The sequence below is a fragment of the Pinus tabuliformis genome, chromosome 5_1 (assembly GCF_031772625.1).
Source record: "Pinus tabuliformis cultivar Carrire ecotype Pingquan chromosome 5_1, CPIR1, whole genome shotgun sequence".
In the NCBI taxonomy this organism is placed as follows: domain Eukaryota; kingdom Viridiplantae; phylum Streptophyta; class Pinopsida; order Pinales; family Pinaceae; genus Pinus; species Pinus tabuliformis.
Window position 1 is genome coordinate 21,952,192 of NC_142305.1, and position 13,598 is coordinate 21,965,789.

Genomic DNA, 13,598 nt, shown 5'->3' on the forward strand with positions numbered 1-13,598 from the left:
ACAGTAATGAAATGAAGTATTATTTCCGCTGCATCTCTGTTTTTATGGTTATCGCATCTCTGTATTTATGGTTATCTCTGTAATCTATTGCGTTCCTGTCTAAATCTGGATCAGTGGTATCAGAGCGGTCTGCTTTTTCTCTGTTTTTCTTTGCATGTCCCCAACGAGGTCGGGATATAAGGAGTTAGGGCTTGAACTGGTCGAACCTTTGCAAGACCAGCCTCGCAAATCCCGACGGCCTCCCATGGCGGATGAGAAGAAAGACGAGGGGGCAGGAGATCCTATCAAAATCTTGCTCGAAGAAGCACTCGAGTGGCAAAGGAACGCGATGATGGATAGCTTTGCGCAGATTCTTCAACGGCTACCTAGAGGCGATGCATCGGCTTCCAACAGCGACTCTGGAAATGCCACACCCTTCAAGGTACAAGTTAATTTTGAAATCCCCATATTCGAGGGTCAAATAGACGCAGATGCCGTAGATAAATGGTTAAATCTGCTAGATGGGTATTTTTCTGTTCATGAATTTTCAAATCGGGAAAAGATTGTTTTTGCTCTTCTCAAAGCAGCCCCCCACGTCAAGGACTGGTGGGAAACCTACTGCGAGCAGAAGGATGAAAGTACAGGCTCACTATTTTCAGCCGCACCCACTTGGAATGACTTTCGGGATGCCATCAAGGAGCAATACTACCCTGTCGGAAGCTATGAGGACAAATACATCAAATGGACCACACTGCGGCAGGGACGAGACCAAGATGTGCCAGAGTTCACAAACATTTTTCATACCCTTCGCACACAGTTGGGTATCAAAGATTCTGAGCTGCATCTGGTACTCAAATACCGTGGCTGCCTGCACAGATACATCCAGGAAGAGATGGTGTTCTTGAACATCTCCTCACTTGGCACAGCATACCGATACGCTGTCAAAATCGAGCAAAAGTTCAAACAGAAGAAGCGAGAATTTGGATCTGCAAATCCGAAGCCCAAAGGACAAAGCCAAGGCGGGGTGACCCAAGATAACCCGTCGAAGCCACAAGAAAAGAACAACAACACGAAGCCGAAGAAGGACACAGGAAAGTGGTGTGAGTTCCACAAGAGTCCCACTCATAACACAAGTGAGTGTCGGACCAAGCAGTCGCTGGTGGCTGAGTTGAAGGCTTCCGAATCAGATGCATGTTCCGACCCTGAGCCAGAACCCGACAAGGGGAATGGCAAAGGGAAGCAGATCATTGATGCGGATCCCAGTGCCACTGTTGCCACCGCCAAGATCAAGAAAAATGAGCCCGAAGATCCAGAGGAGGGGGAGCGTCTTTTCCACTCACAGATGTGGGTGAAGGGTTCACCGCTGCGATTCATTATCGACAGTGGTAGCCAAAAGAACCTGGTTTCAGCAGAGGTCGTGAAGCGGTTGGGCCTACCGACTACACCACACCCACAGCCGTACAGTATTGGGTGGCTTCATGAAGGACGAGATCTCAAAGTTCGCCAGCAGTGCCGCCTTCCCTACAGTATCAAACCATTCACAGACGAGGTATTGTGTGATGTTACACCTCTGGATGTTTGCGATGTATTATTAGGCCAACCATACTTGTGGAGGCGACATGCTGTGTATGAGTCAAGGCCTCGTGCTGTCATTATTTCTTTAAATAATTCATTATACAGGATACCGGAGGTAGCCCCACCTACTGCCACATCCTTGATCACTACCAAGAAAGGCAGCAAGCTCATATCACAGACCAGGAAATTCATTTGTCTGGTTCACTCCCAAAGTAAGGGGAAGATCGTTGCTACATCCATGACCCCTGCAAAGGGTTCCTCCACGCAGCAGCAGCAGCAAAGGGATACGGTCATGATAGAACACAGGAACAACTTCTCCTCATCCACAGGGGTACCACACAAGTTTCAGGTGGGCGACAAAGTTTGGTTACATCTGCAGAGAGAACGCCTTACCAGAACCCATCAGAAACTCAGGCAACTCCGACATGATCCGTACACCAATACCAAGGCTACGGGCAACAATGCTTCGAAGCACAACATTCCTCCATTCCTTGGCTTGCACCGAGTGTTCAATGTGGACCGTCGTCGACCATGCTTCCCACCATCACTGGACACATCAGAGATTGCAGGACAAGTTCAGCAGATGGAGGAACTCAACGCAATGGGGACCATTGCTTCCTAAGGGGGGAGCAATGATCCAGGTGGATGTTGGTGGCCACCCACCAACCCATTTGGACCCCCACAACTGTCTCTTTCAGTCTTTTCAGTTTCCTAAATTGTAGCACAGTTTACTATTTTTAGCAGTTTTTTCGGGTCCCAAACTTCCGGAGCCGTTTTGAGGCCCTAAACGACGTTTTTTTGGGATTCTGGGGCAACATGGGTCGTAGACCAATGTTGCCTCCCAAAGTGGTAGTACTCGGATAGATCTTTCTAACGAGCTATCGTACGCGTCAAACGGAGATCGTATGCCAAAGTTACGACCCCGGGAAATTGATGTACCAATTTACCCAAACGGGGCCCACAATTTGGCGTTTCATCTTCTAGGGTTAGGTTTCGGGATGTGAAGGGTTTTCCATTGTTTCTCAACAATAAATAGGCCTTCGAGCCTCATTGTAATACAGTTCGGAACAGTTCAGAGGCATGTAGCCGCCACATCTCTTCTCAGAGATAAGCTACCATCGCCCTAGCTGGTTTCTTTCCATTTCTGTTTGTAAACATATTTCAGTATTTTACAGTAATGAAATGAAGTATTATTTCCGCTGCATCTCTGTTTTTATGGTTATCGCATCTCTGTATTTATGGTTATCTCTGTAATCTATTGCGTTCCTGTCTAAATCCGGATCAGTCTATGAGACTCTAGAGTGGGTGTAAGTTCTAATGAAGAGAAACCACACAAATATTAGTATTTTTATTGTAATTTGTGATTTTAATGTTTGACATGTAAGCATTAACAGAGAGACTTGGAAGTAATGCTTCCAGGTGTGTTACATGTGTATTACAAGTTCTTAATTGTTGTGAGTTTCTAGGTTAGATATTTCTATTAAATAAAATCCAATTTTATTGAATTTAGTCACTGATCTACTCCTATATATGTAACCATTGTTTGATCAATAAAGTATAGTGTAGTGTGAAATTTGTGTTTGTTGTGTAAGTATGTTTGCTTCTTGTTTTCTAAGTTTATGTGGGTTGTAAAAGCTAGTGAAACAATTGTATTGGGATAAAATTACCCATTGGTATGATTGAATTAGAAAAGTATTGAAGGGAATATTATGTGATCTATGAAGAAATCGAATAAATCATTGCATGATTTCTGGTAAATGCTAAAAAAGTTTAAATAATACATAAATAAATAAAATAAAATAAAATAAAAGAGGGTCTCATAATGGAATGTTGGGATTCAATAGTTATTTAAACTAAGTAACAAGTTAATATAAAACTAATAGAATGTCTTAAACAACTAAGTGAAGACATATGGTCTCAAGTCCTCATTGTGTTCTCCATTCTGTAGTGTGTGTTTTTCATGTATGTGTGCACCACAAACTTATATATCAACTAAATATAGAAATGAGAGAAGACAAATATGTGAGTGAACAACACAACAATGCAATCAAATCTACCACTAAGCATATATACAAAATAAACATCCTTTTAATATAGGAATTTAAATAAATACAATGACATTTTGGTTGGTTGGTTGGGCGGGTGGGAGTGGGAGGAGTGGTGGGGTAAAGAGTTTTTGATATTAATCCAATGGAAGGACAATATAAATAAACTAATATCATCATATGAATGATTAAAAATGTGATCCCCAATCCTAGTCGTGTGAAGGTTATTTAATTCTTCAAATAAATCGTTTTTTTCTTATTGCACTTTCCAAGCTCAAGGACCCCCTTCTTTGCTCTCCATTGCTTTGGGTGATCCATCTTTCCAATGTGCGAGGAGAACGCCAACTTACTAATAGACATCCATTAGTATATGTAATTTCTGAGAATGCCAATGTGCAAGGAGAGCACCAACTTACTAATAAGCATTCATTAGTAACATTTAACTTGTGAGAATCATCAAGTTCTAGTCTCTTAATAATGATCTTCTTCATAAACTTTCTAGTGTCAACAACCATCTTCTTTCCTTTGTAGACATGTCCATTGTCTCACATTATTCTAAAAACTATAATAATTTCAATATATCCATTTTTAAACCCATTTCATATATAAATCAGATTTCTCACATTATTTTAAGAGATATAATAATTTCAATATTTTTTTTTAAACCCATTTCATACCTAAATAAAATTTCTCACATATGAAATTTCTTTTAAAATGTTTAATTCAATATAAAATTTCTTTAAAAGTATTTAATTTTTATATATACAAGTACCTCGTCTTTATTATAGATTTACACTCGATTTCAACTTTTAATGAAACAAATAATCATGAATAATCATACACATAATTCTTACATATATCATTTACAACCTTCCTTAAAATAATATCAAAATCATAAACATTACTACCTAAATAAACATTTCATAATACAATTAAAATTTTACTTTAATAAACCAACTTACAAAAAAATTATTTTAAATCATAAAAACATAATGATTAAACAAATTTAAATCCTTTAAACACTTTATAAATCCCCAAATCCACGATAAAAAAAATGTTTAATTCTTAATTCTAATATATACAAGTACCAAGTCTTTATTATAGATTTACACTCGATTTAAACTTTTAATGAAACAAATAACCCTGAATAGTCATATACATAATTCTTGCCTATATCATTTACAACCTTCCTTAAAATAATCTCAAAAATATAAACATTACTACCTAAATAAACATTTCATAATACAATTAAAATTTTAATTTAATAAACCAACTTACAAAAAAAATATTTTAAATCATAAAAACATAACGATTAAACAAATTTAAATCCTTTAAACACTTTCTAAATCCACAAATCCACAACGAAATAAAATAAAATCACAATAATATATTAATCAGGTATATTATTACTTCTCTACCTATATTGTAATCCACTAAAAAAATCACGTATTTGGCTAAACGTGCGGTAAAATGGAGATGGAGTCAACAACCAACCCTCACGTGGATGGATTGAAAAAAGTCCAACAAGGCCGTCCAAATTGATCAATCAGGTAGCGGAGGAGCTTTAGTTTAAAAAATTGGACCGTGAATTAGTCCTAATCCCACGTGTCATCCTGACGTGCCGTATTCCTTGTAGCCGCCTTACGCGACGAAATCAATCTAAGCTCCTAATCTCCTCTCTAATGAACCCTTCTACTCTAGTCTCTCTCTATATTTACACACAGCTCTTTCTCTGTGTACAAAAGTATATGCGAAGCAGAGGAGGAATCGGATACATGGAATATAGAAATACAGCTCTTCATCTGTGTGTATAAATATATAGGAGCAGACGAGCAATAGGATACACAGAATATAGAAAATTACAGCATGGGTAACGTACTGCTGCGAGGTGGAATCGATCGTCATGGTCGTCGGATAAAGATCATGAAAGCCGACGGATCGGTGATGAAGCTACGGAGTCCTGTTTCTGTGAAGGAAATACTCATCGATCATCCAAATCATGAGATTTTTGAGGCACCCGCTGGTCCTCCACTTGGGATGGGCAGTTTCCCTCGACCTCTTCCAGAAAGGGCAGAGCTTCGAGCTGCTCATCTCTATTATCTCCTCCCTCTCTTACTCCCAGTAGATGAACTCATCGATTACAACAACAATATCAATGGAGGGCACTTTGCAAGAGTTTCTTCTTATGATAGCATTCGGAGCGGTAGTTCCAGTTTGCAGCCAAAGTGTTGTGCAGACAGCGGCAGAGATTCAATAAAAGAACAAGGAGGAGGAGATGATGATGTGGTTAATAAGATTAATAGAGGCGGCGTCAGGATCGTTTCTTCTTCCAAATCCACCGACGGATCGACGGTGCGTGTGAAGGTTCGAGTTAGAAAAGAAGAGCTCGCTTCTCTTCTTTCAGCCAATAATGTGAACATGGTGATGGCAAATTTATTGGTGCGTCCTGTGAGTAGGCAATCGGCCTTGTCGCGATGGAAGCCCAGTCTGGATACCATCGCCGAACCCCAAAGTCCGCTTGGAGGTTTATAAACATCTTGAGAGGAGCCGGAGCGCTGAGATAGTGTGCAGGATAACTTGTATATACGTACTGAGCATACTGTTGCTGCAATGGTTACAGGATTCAATAAAACAAGGAGGATATGAGGATGTGGTTAATAAGATTAATAGAGGCGGCGTCAGGATCGTTTCTTCTTCCAAATCCACAGACGGGTCGACGGTGCGTGTGAAGGTTCGAGCTAGAAAAGAAGAGCTCGCTTCTCTTCTTTCAGCCAATAATGTGAACATGGTGATGGAAAATGTATTGGTGCGCCCTTTAATCCAACCAGTGACAAAGCACTCGGCGTTGTCGCGATGGAAACCCAGTCTGGATACCATCTCCGAACCCCAAAGTCCGCTTGGAGTTTTATAAACATCTTGAGAGGAGCCGGGGCGCTGAAATAGTGTGCAGCGTAACTTGTATATACTTACTGAGCATACTATTGCTGGAATGGATTTGCTTGTATTTAGCTGTCAGATGAATATCGTGCAGATGAATTTCGATGCTTGTTAATAGTATTTCGATAGGGCACACATCTAAAACACACAGTGTCGGTTGTGACAGACAATTGGAAACGGTGACTATTTGGCACAAGTCAAAGATACGTGTGCTGTAGAAGCAGTTTTTCAGGGAAAGAAATTTTGTTTCGAAATTTGTTTGAAGTATTTTACATGTTTGTTTTTGTTAAACTTTATATGTTATTTCGTTTTTTGGTTTGTCGTGGTTTATAAGTATTAAATTTTATATTATTTTGAATGTTTTGATTTTTAAGTTTATTATAAAAATTATAAAAAATGTAATTCGAAATTATTAGAATTAATAATTTTAATTAGAAATAAATTTAACGTTTTAAAGTACTATCGTTGCTGCCGACGGAGACCCCCTTTCGTTCGATCAAGTTGGAAAGGGTATCCCGAAAATCCATGGTGAAACCAAAGGATGTTGGTCTGCGTTCCCACACCCCAAAAATGGGTTCTGTGTTCACGTAAAAAAATTCAATCCACTTGGCTGGTTAAGAGGAAATTGGAATGGTTTTCAGTGTGATTTTTTGGATTTTGGGGTGTAAGAATTTTGTGGAAAAATTTGAGGTGAAATTTTGATTTGGATTATTTAAATTGGTTTTTTTGACTGTATTTTAAAAAATCTTTAAAATAAATAACTTGTGCAAGGTTACTCAGTTTCAATCAATTTTTACTAAATTTTAAAAAATTGAGAAAAAAAAACCTATAAAAACTTCTCCTAAAAACAACCCAACTCAACTAGGTGGAAATTATTCAACAACACCTAGTTATTGAAATAGTCAAAATATTGGGATTGATTTCGCTGCATGCTTATCCAATGATGAGTGTACGTTCCGGTTACGCCCTGAATCTTTTTTTGATTTTCCATTTCTGCCTACCGTTAAAAATTCATTTTGTCCCACGACATTTTTATTTAGATTAATTTGTGATATTTGATTATACCAATTATATTGTTATTATTATATTGAGATAAAGTTAGTTTTTCTGTAAATGGTTTATTTTACCTGTTATAAGTTAGTTTTAATATAAATAGCTTATTTTAGCTTTTTAAATCTGGTTAAATTTAACTTAATATAGATTTCTTTTTCTAATTAATTAACCGTGGAAGCTTGTTAAATATTATCTTCATAAACTAAAATAATATATTCATCTTAATAAAATGTGAAATGTATAAATGTGTAATATTACTTATGTAATAGAGTATCCAATATAGTATGGTATCATTAGTGATATGGGCACGCCATGACTCTCTTAGATCAGGTGCGTGTGATCATAGCATTTTTATATTTTTAATTCTTTGTTAATATAAGATTAGTGTAAACAAGGGCAGCTGCGAGGCAGCGAGTCCCTGCATGAAGTTAACATTTAAGATCTAGGGCTAAAGAACAGGGCATTACGCCTGTATGGTTGATCTAGTTGTTTGGATGAGGCATATGATTTTATAAAAAAAAATGCCATTTAAACCTAATGTTACTGTTTGGAGAGCCTTACTTGGTGCCTGCCAAGCCCATGGCAATATGCAGATAGGAAAAGTTGCAGCAGAACACTGCAGTTGGATTGATGTAAAGAGCAGGGTACAACAGTAAGCATATTGATAAGAAGAAGAAGGTATTCATGTGATTGAAGGACAACGAAAGTGTGCATTAATCTGAATTTAGGCTTGAGATACTTTACCATCAAATTAGTCAAAACGTCTTTATAAACCAACTACTAGGATCAATAAAGAATACCATTCATAAGTGTCCATACTGCAGCTGCTTTCATAAGTGTCCATTAATCTTCAGCAGCAGCGACCAAAAAGGATGAATAGGACTAGGAAGTTAGAGTGTGTCTTGATGCATCTGCAATCTAGATTCTAATATAAGCATGTCACTTGACTCTAATAACCCACGCCCTAACTCAATGGGGTGGGGCACGCTGAGGACTACTTCCCTTGATTCCAGCCATACCCAGTAAACGATATATACCTGGTATGACGTATTGACATATATAACCTACACACTAATGCATTGAATGAAAGGATTGACTTGAACCTGCCAGTGATATGGGACATACATTGATAGCAGTGGATAGTGCGGTCTAGAGAGCTGGGCAGATAACGCAGTGGAGCTTCTCCTGCTTTTTTGTCGAATGAATTACTTAACTACTAAGTCTCAAGGAACAGATGCAAGTGTAAGGCTGAAGTACCAGTTTCGGTAGACTGCGTCAACTTCTTCTGAAACTCAGACAACAGGCAATGATAAATGTCAAAATAGTAAACAAGAAAGAGTGTAAGTTTCATTAACTATGGGCTGCAATATTACATGATATATTACTGGAAAGGGTCATCCACAAGCCTATTGTGCCACGAATAATATAATATGCCCCGCAATATTTCAAAAGAATGCACCAGTTTATGTTGCTAGCCCAAAATCACACAACTGCAATAGCAATAGTCACGTGAGCACTATATACCAAAGATCTGAACATTATTGAATAACTAACTTGCAGAGAATCGTCATCAATTCAAGACACGAGTAACATGAAAACCGTCGTGGAGCTTACATTTGACCTTGAAAATAAGCATTTCTTATGACAGACTGTAACATGTGAAGAATACAAGACAAGCACGAATGCTAACAATTAGGACATTAGACCGGCATCCGAGCAGAGATGATAGAAGCATAAAACATGCGAGTTGCACCACCATGGCAGACCCAAATGCATATTTGAAGCATCCGTCGTACACTTGTAACAGAGAAGGAAACCCTCTTCACCAAACTTCCAATATTCTGGCTCATGATACTTGACACCTCTGAAAGAACACAAATTATTCTTATTAGCACATTTTCCTAAATGTAAGACAGTAAATATTAGAAAACTGCGAGAACCAAGGTTTTGTATTGCAGCAGGCACACGAAAATCCTCAACAGGCAGCCTTAAAAGAACACCTCAGTTTAAACTTCAAACTCCACAGCAGTCTACACATGATTTACTGCCATTCAAGTTTTATAATACCATGGCTTTTGATTCAAACAAAGAACCTCAATTCCATGGAAGACATCTATGTCCCCTCTAAATATAAAACGACTTCGGAAACTGTTTACAAGCCACTAATTTGAATTTTGTACAGAGTGACAGAACACAGCACAAGGATATGATTTGCTTCTGAAATCCAAAAGACTATAATCATTTAGCTCTATACATCTTCAATCACAATTTTCACAAAATTATAAACAAATTCAATTCGGAAAGGTCCAGTATTTTAGGATATTCTCTGGAAACCCAAATTGCTTTATGCTATTTGGTCATAGCTACTTACTTCTGTGCAAGAACAGGTCCAGACTTCATGCAACCAATGTAAATTCTTGGTTTAGATCGGTATCGTGCAAGAGTGGTGGCCAGCATCCCTGAGAAGAGCATCCGTATGTTCTTAGTGATAACAGAATAGGGCAAAGATATCCTTCCATTGATAGTAGTTATCAACTTATCCTGGTTCTAAAAGAATGAGGGATTGGTACCTAAATTAACATGCACATCATCATCAACCTTAACATAGAAATCTGCATCCCTTTTTGCTACTGCTGTAGAAAAATAGGTCTTGGTCTTTGCTGAGAGCTCGTGGTAGCCTTCAACATGTTCCAATCTAAGGAAATCATGATGCTGTGCGTCTTCTGAATCAATGGCACGATCCAAAATACCACCAGGTGTAACACTGTGTCCAATAACGAATCTAATAACAATGCCTTTCTTCTCCTCCAACTGCTTCAGTTTGGATCCTGTGAGGAACAAAAGGTCCAATTATCAAAATCAACAGATATCTAGAAAAGCTACAGACAGTAGAATATCCCTGCCCTAGGTTCATACACGCTCATGAGAACTATTTTTGCAATTAAAAGCATTTATTATTTATTAACCAGATTTCAAAACCTAAAAATTTATTAGCAATAACTGATATGGACCTTGTGGCATCCAAGTTTCTCGAACAGAGTCCCGCCGCTTTCTACTGCTAAAAGCTGTATTGATTCCAATCACAACAAATGCCTTCTCGCGTACCTCAGGGCCTTGTCCATCAGGCTTCTCAAGAACAGGTGACCCATTGAGGTTGGTTGATTTTTCAGTCCGAGCAACTGCTAATTCCATTTCAAGAGAAGAAATTGTTTTGTCTAACGATCTGGAGACAAGAATTTGCAAGCTCAAATGAAGGGTTTCAATTTTGTTTTCAAAAAAGTGCACACAAACAAAGACCAAATCCAAATTTTATACAATAACAAGAAATCCTGTGCCATCGATGCCTAAACCATAGAAAGATAAAGCCACCTCAGTGTCAAGGGCATTTGATAACTACAACTGACTACCCTATGAACTGCTAAATACGTATGATGAATTAGCAAAATACTAGGAAATGTAGCTGAAATAGGCAATATTCAGGGTAGTGATCATGAATGACAACCGACATAAGTTAAGCCATAAATCGAAAGAGAACAATGAAAGCCGCTGCCTGTTACCTCGAAACAACACAATCATCATAGGAATCCATGAATGACTTCGTTCAAATTAAGAGTGCTAGAATAGTCACATAAACAGGTAGAATAAGGTCTTTAAAACTGCTCACTCAATGGCATAGATAAGATAGGGAGCGAACACGGCACTTGCGATGACAGCCATTGGAAGAACTGTGGATCCTAACATGGAAGAGGGCCAGCAAAGCCATTTTACAGAAGAATATACAGAATTTCAGAAGCACAGGTGGAACACAGGAGAAAGTCAAGTTTCTAACTGCAAGGACTTTGTTCAGATTGAAGGTGATATGACAAAAATATAAACAGGTCGAAAAAAGTAATTGCTACTACTTACTGAATGGCTTGATGTGTCTTGGCAACTTCCCCCATTATATCTCTGCTTTCGCCATTTTGAACTTCCTAATGAAATGCACACAATATAACTTATTATAATAAGTCGTATGAAGTATACCTTAAATTCTTAACACTTTCAACATCTTAACCCACAAATATTCCTGCTTAAATACTTACAGATCTTCCTGCTTTAATACTTGCATGCTTGTCTTCACAATCTTGAGAAAGAACTTGCAATTCCCGTTTGTGCGTGGGATCAACGTCATCGTACGTCTCAGGATTGCTCCACATTCTGTTAGTAAAGAGCATACCGATGCAGAAACTCGCAACGCAGAGGAGCACTCCAAACTTTCGCCTGCCAACGCAGAGGAGCACTCCAAACTTTCCCCTGCCAACGAGCCTAAGCCTAAGCCTAAGCCCGGTTTCTTGTCCGTTTGCATTTCAACTCTGTAAACAAAAGAGGCATTAGGAGCCAGCAATGGTTTGAGCTCCACAAAACAGAAAAACGGTAAAACTTGAATTGGCATCTAAAGAAACGGGAAAGGAGGCCGGAGTTCGCACCATTCTGCTGTCAAAAGGCAGTCTTCATACAATTTCCGCCAAAGTCAGACTTTTAGCACAGGAGTCCTGGATCAGATGATGTCAAAGATTCACGATTCAATACAAATTATAGCCAGTTCAACCATAAATACGAAAGAAATCGTCGAAGTGCATTAAGAATTTAATGTCATTCTAGCTTCCAACGGCCTTACAAATTTGCTATACTGCAAATAAAACTGGTTTCAAATACGTAGGGTGTATTGAAATTTACCACGGCAGGGCAAGGCACCTGTGTGCTGTCAAATGCTTCATCTGTAATTCCATTTCCAACCAGATAACCCTGAAAAACTAGCCATGCAAGAAGTCAGTAGGCCTGAATGAAGCCTATGAATTTCAATTAGATTAGCAAAGAGACTGGACGTAGTAATAAATAGGCTAGTAATAAAAAGAAAAAACGAATAATTAAAAGTTATATAAAAAATTATTAAATAAAATAATATGACAATTAGAATATATAAATATATAAAAGTCGCCACAGCTGGACCGCTGGACTTCATGCTACCGCATGGATACCAAGTGTCGCGTTACCTGCACCCTAAGATCGCCATGATCGAGCGACGAAGCTGGAATACGTTGTAAGTAAAGATAAGAAATCAAAGAACTATCCAGTATATGCCGTATAGGAATACCTGGGATGTTTCAACCTGTGTGTTGATCCTGACGGTATAGAAAAACCAGAGACATATCAATCTGTGGTGACTCAACCAATTCCCCCATATCTTCCTCTTCTTCCTGTTCTGGGTTCATCCAAGTCCCGACGGAAAATCCCAATGGCACAATTCATGCAGTGAATGAATGGCTTCTGTGCGCAGCGGGTGAACCACTTTCTGTGTGCAGTGGGTGAACCACTTGAGTTAATGGCTTATTTGAATGGCTTCGTGCAGTTAATGACTTGGGAGTAGGTAGGTGATGTTGTGAACGGCTTGCTTTCTTTGCGCTGTTAGACAACAAATTCTATGCCTTCAGAGAAGAGCAGAGAGATCCAGGACTCTCTAATGGCAACCGTTTAAGATTAAACATCCTATTGACATGAGGTAAGACTGATATTGACAACTTGACATTTGACCGCATAAAATATGGTGTTATTGTGCAGGGATTTCTTAACTACATGAAGATCTTGCCGTCAAAGAGGAGGGATTTCTTAACTACATGAAGATCTTGCAATCCTAACAATCCTCCATGATATCAGTGTCGTCATCAAACCTTCTAGGTAAGTTTTTCATATGCCCTTTATTCCTAGCAAGATCTATTTCAAAAGCAGCAAGCAGCTCCACTAATGTGAAATCCTGTCTGAAAGAAGGTGAAGATATAGGGCTCCGCTACCAGATCTAGTTCTTCTAGCAGGTGAAAAAAGTAACTAAAGTAAAGGGGTAGTTCATAGAGGCCGCCATACCTAAAAGCAACTCTCGTGAGCTAGACAGAAAGCTACTACCAGAGCTAGCCCAACCACTGGTTCAAATACAATTGATTCTGAATCAATAGGCTTTCGAACTAAAGGATTCGT

The 13,598-nt window shown here is 38.7% G+C and overlaps 1 protein-coding gene across 1 annotated transcript; it reads right to left on the minus strand.

The window, feature by feature from the left end:
• Nucleotides 1-9,281: 9,281 nt before the first annotated feature.
• LOC149163325 (putative beta-1,3-galactosyltransferase 8) lies at nucleotides 9,282-11,785 on the minus strand. Its single transcript, XM_089429082.1, has 6 exons — nucleotides 11,672-11,785; nucleotides 11,496-11,560; nucleotides 10,601-10,812; nucleotides 10,160-10,417; nucleotides 9,961-10,048; nucleotides 9,282-9,453 (listed from the first exon to the last, which is right to left on the minus strand). Exons 1-6 carry the CDS (start codon nucleotides 11,783-11,785, stop codon nucleotides 9,282-9,284), a joined length of 909 nt encoding a protein of 302 aa, XP_089285208.1.
• Nucleotides 11,786-13,598: the final 1,813 nt, after the last annotated feature.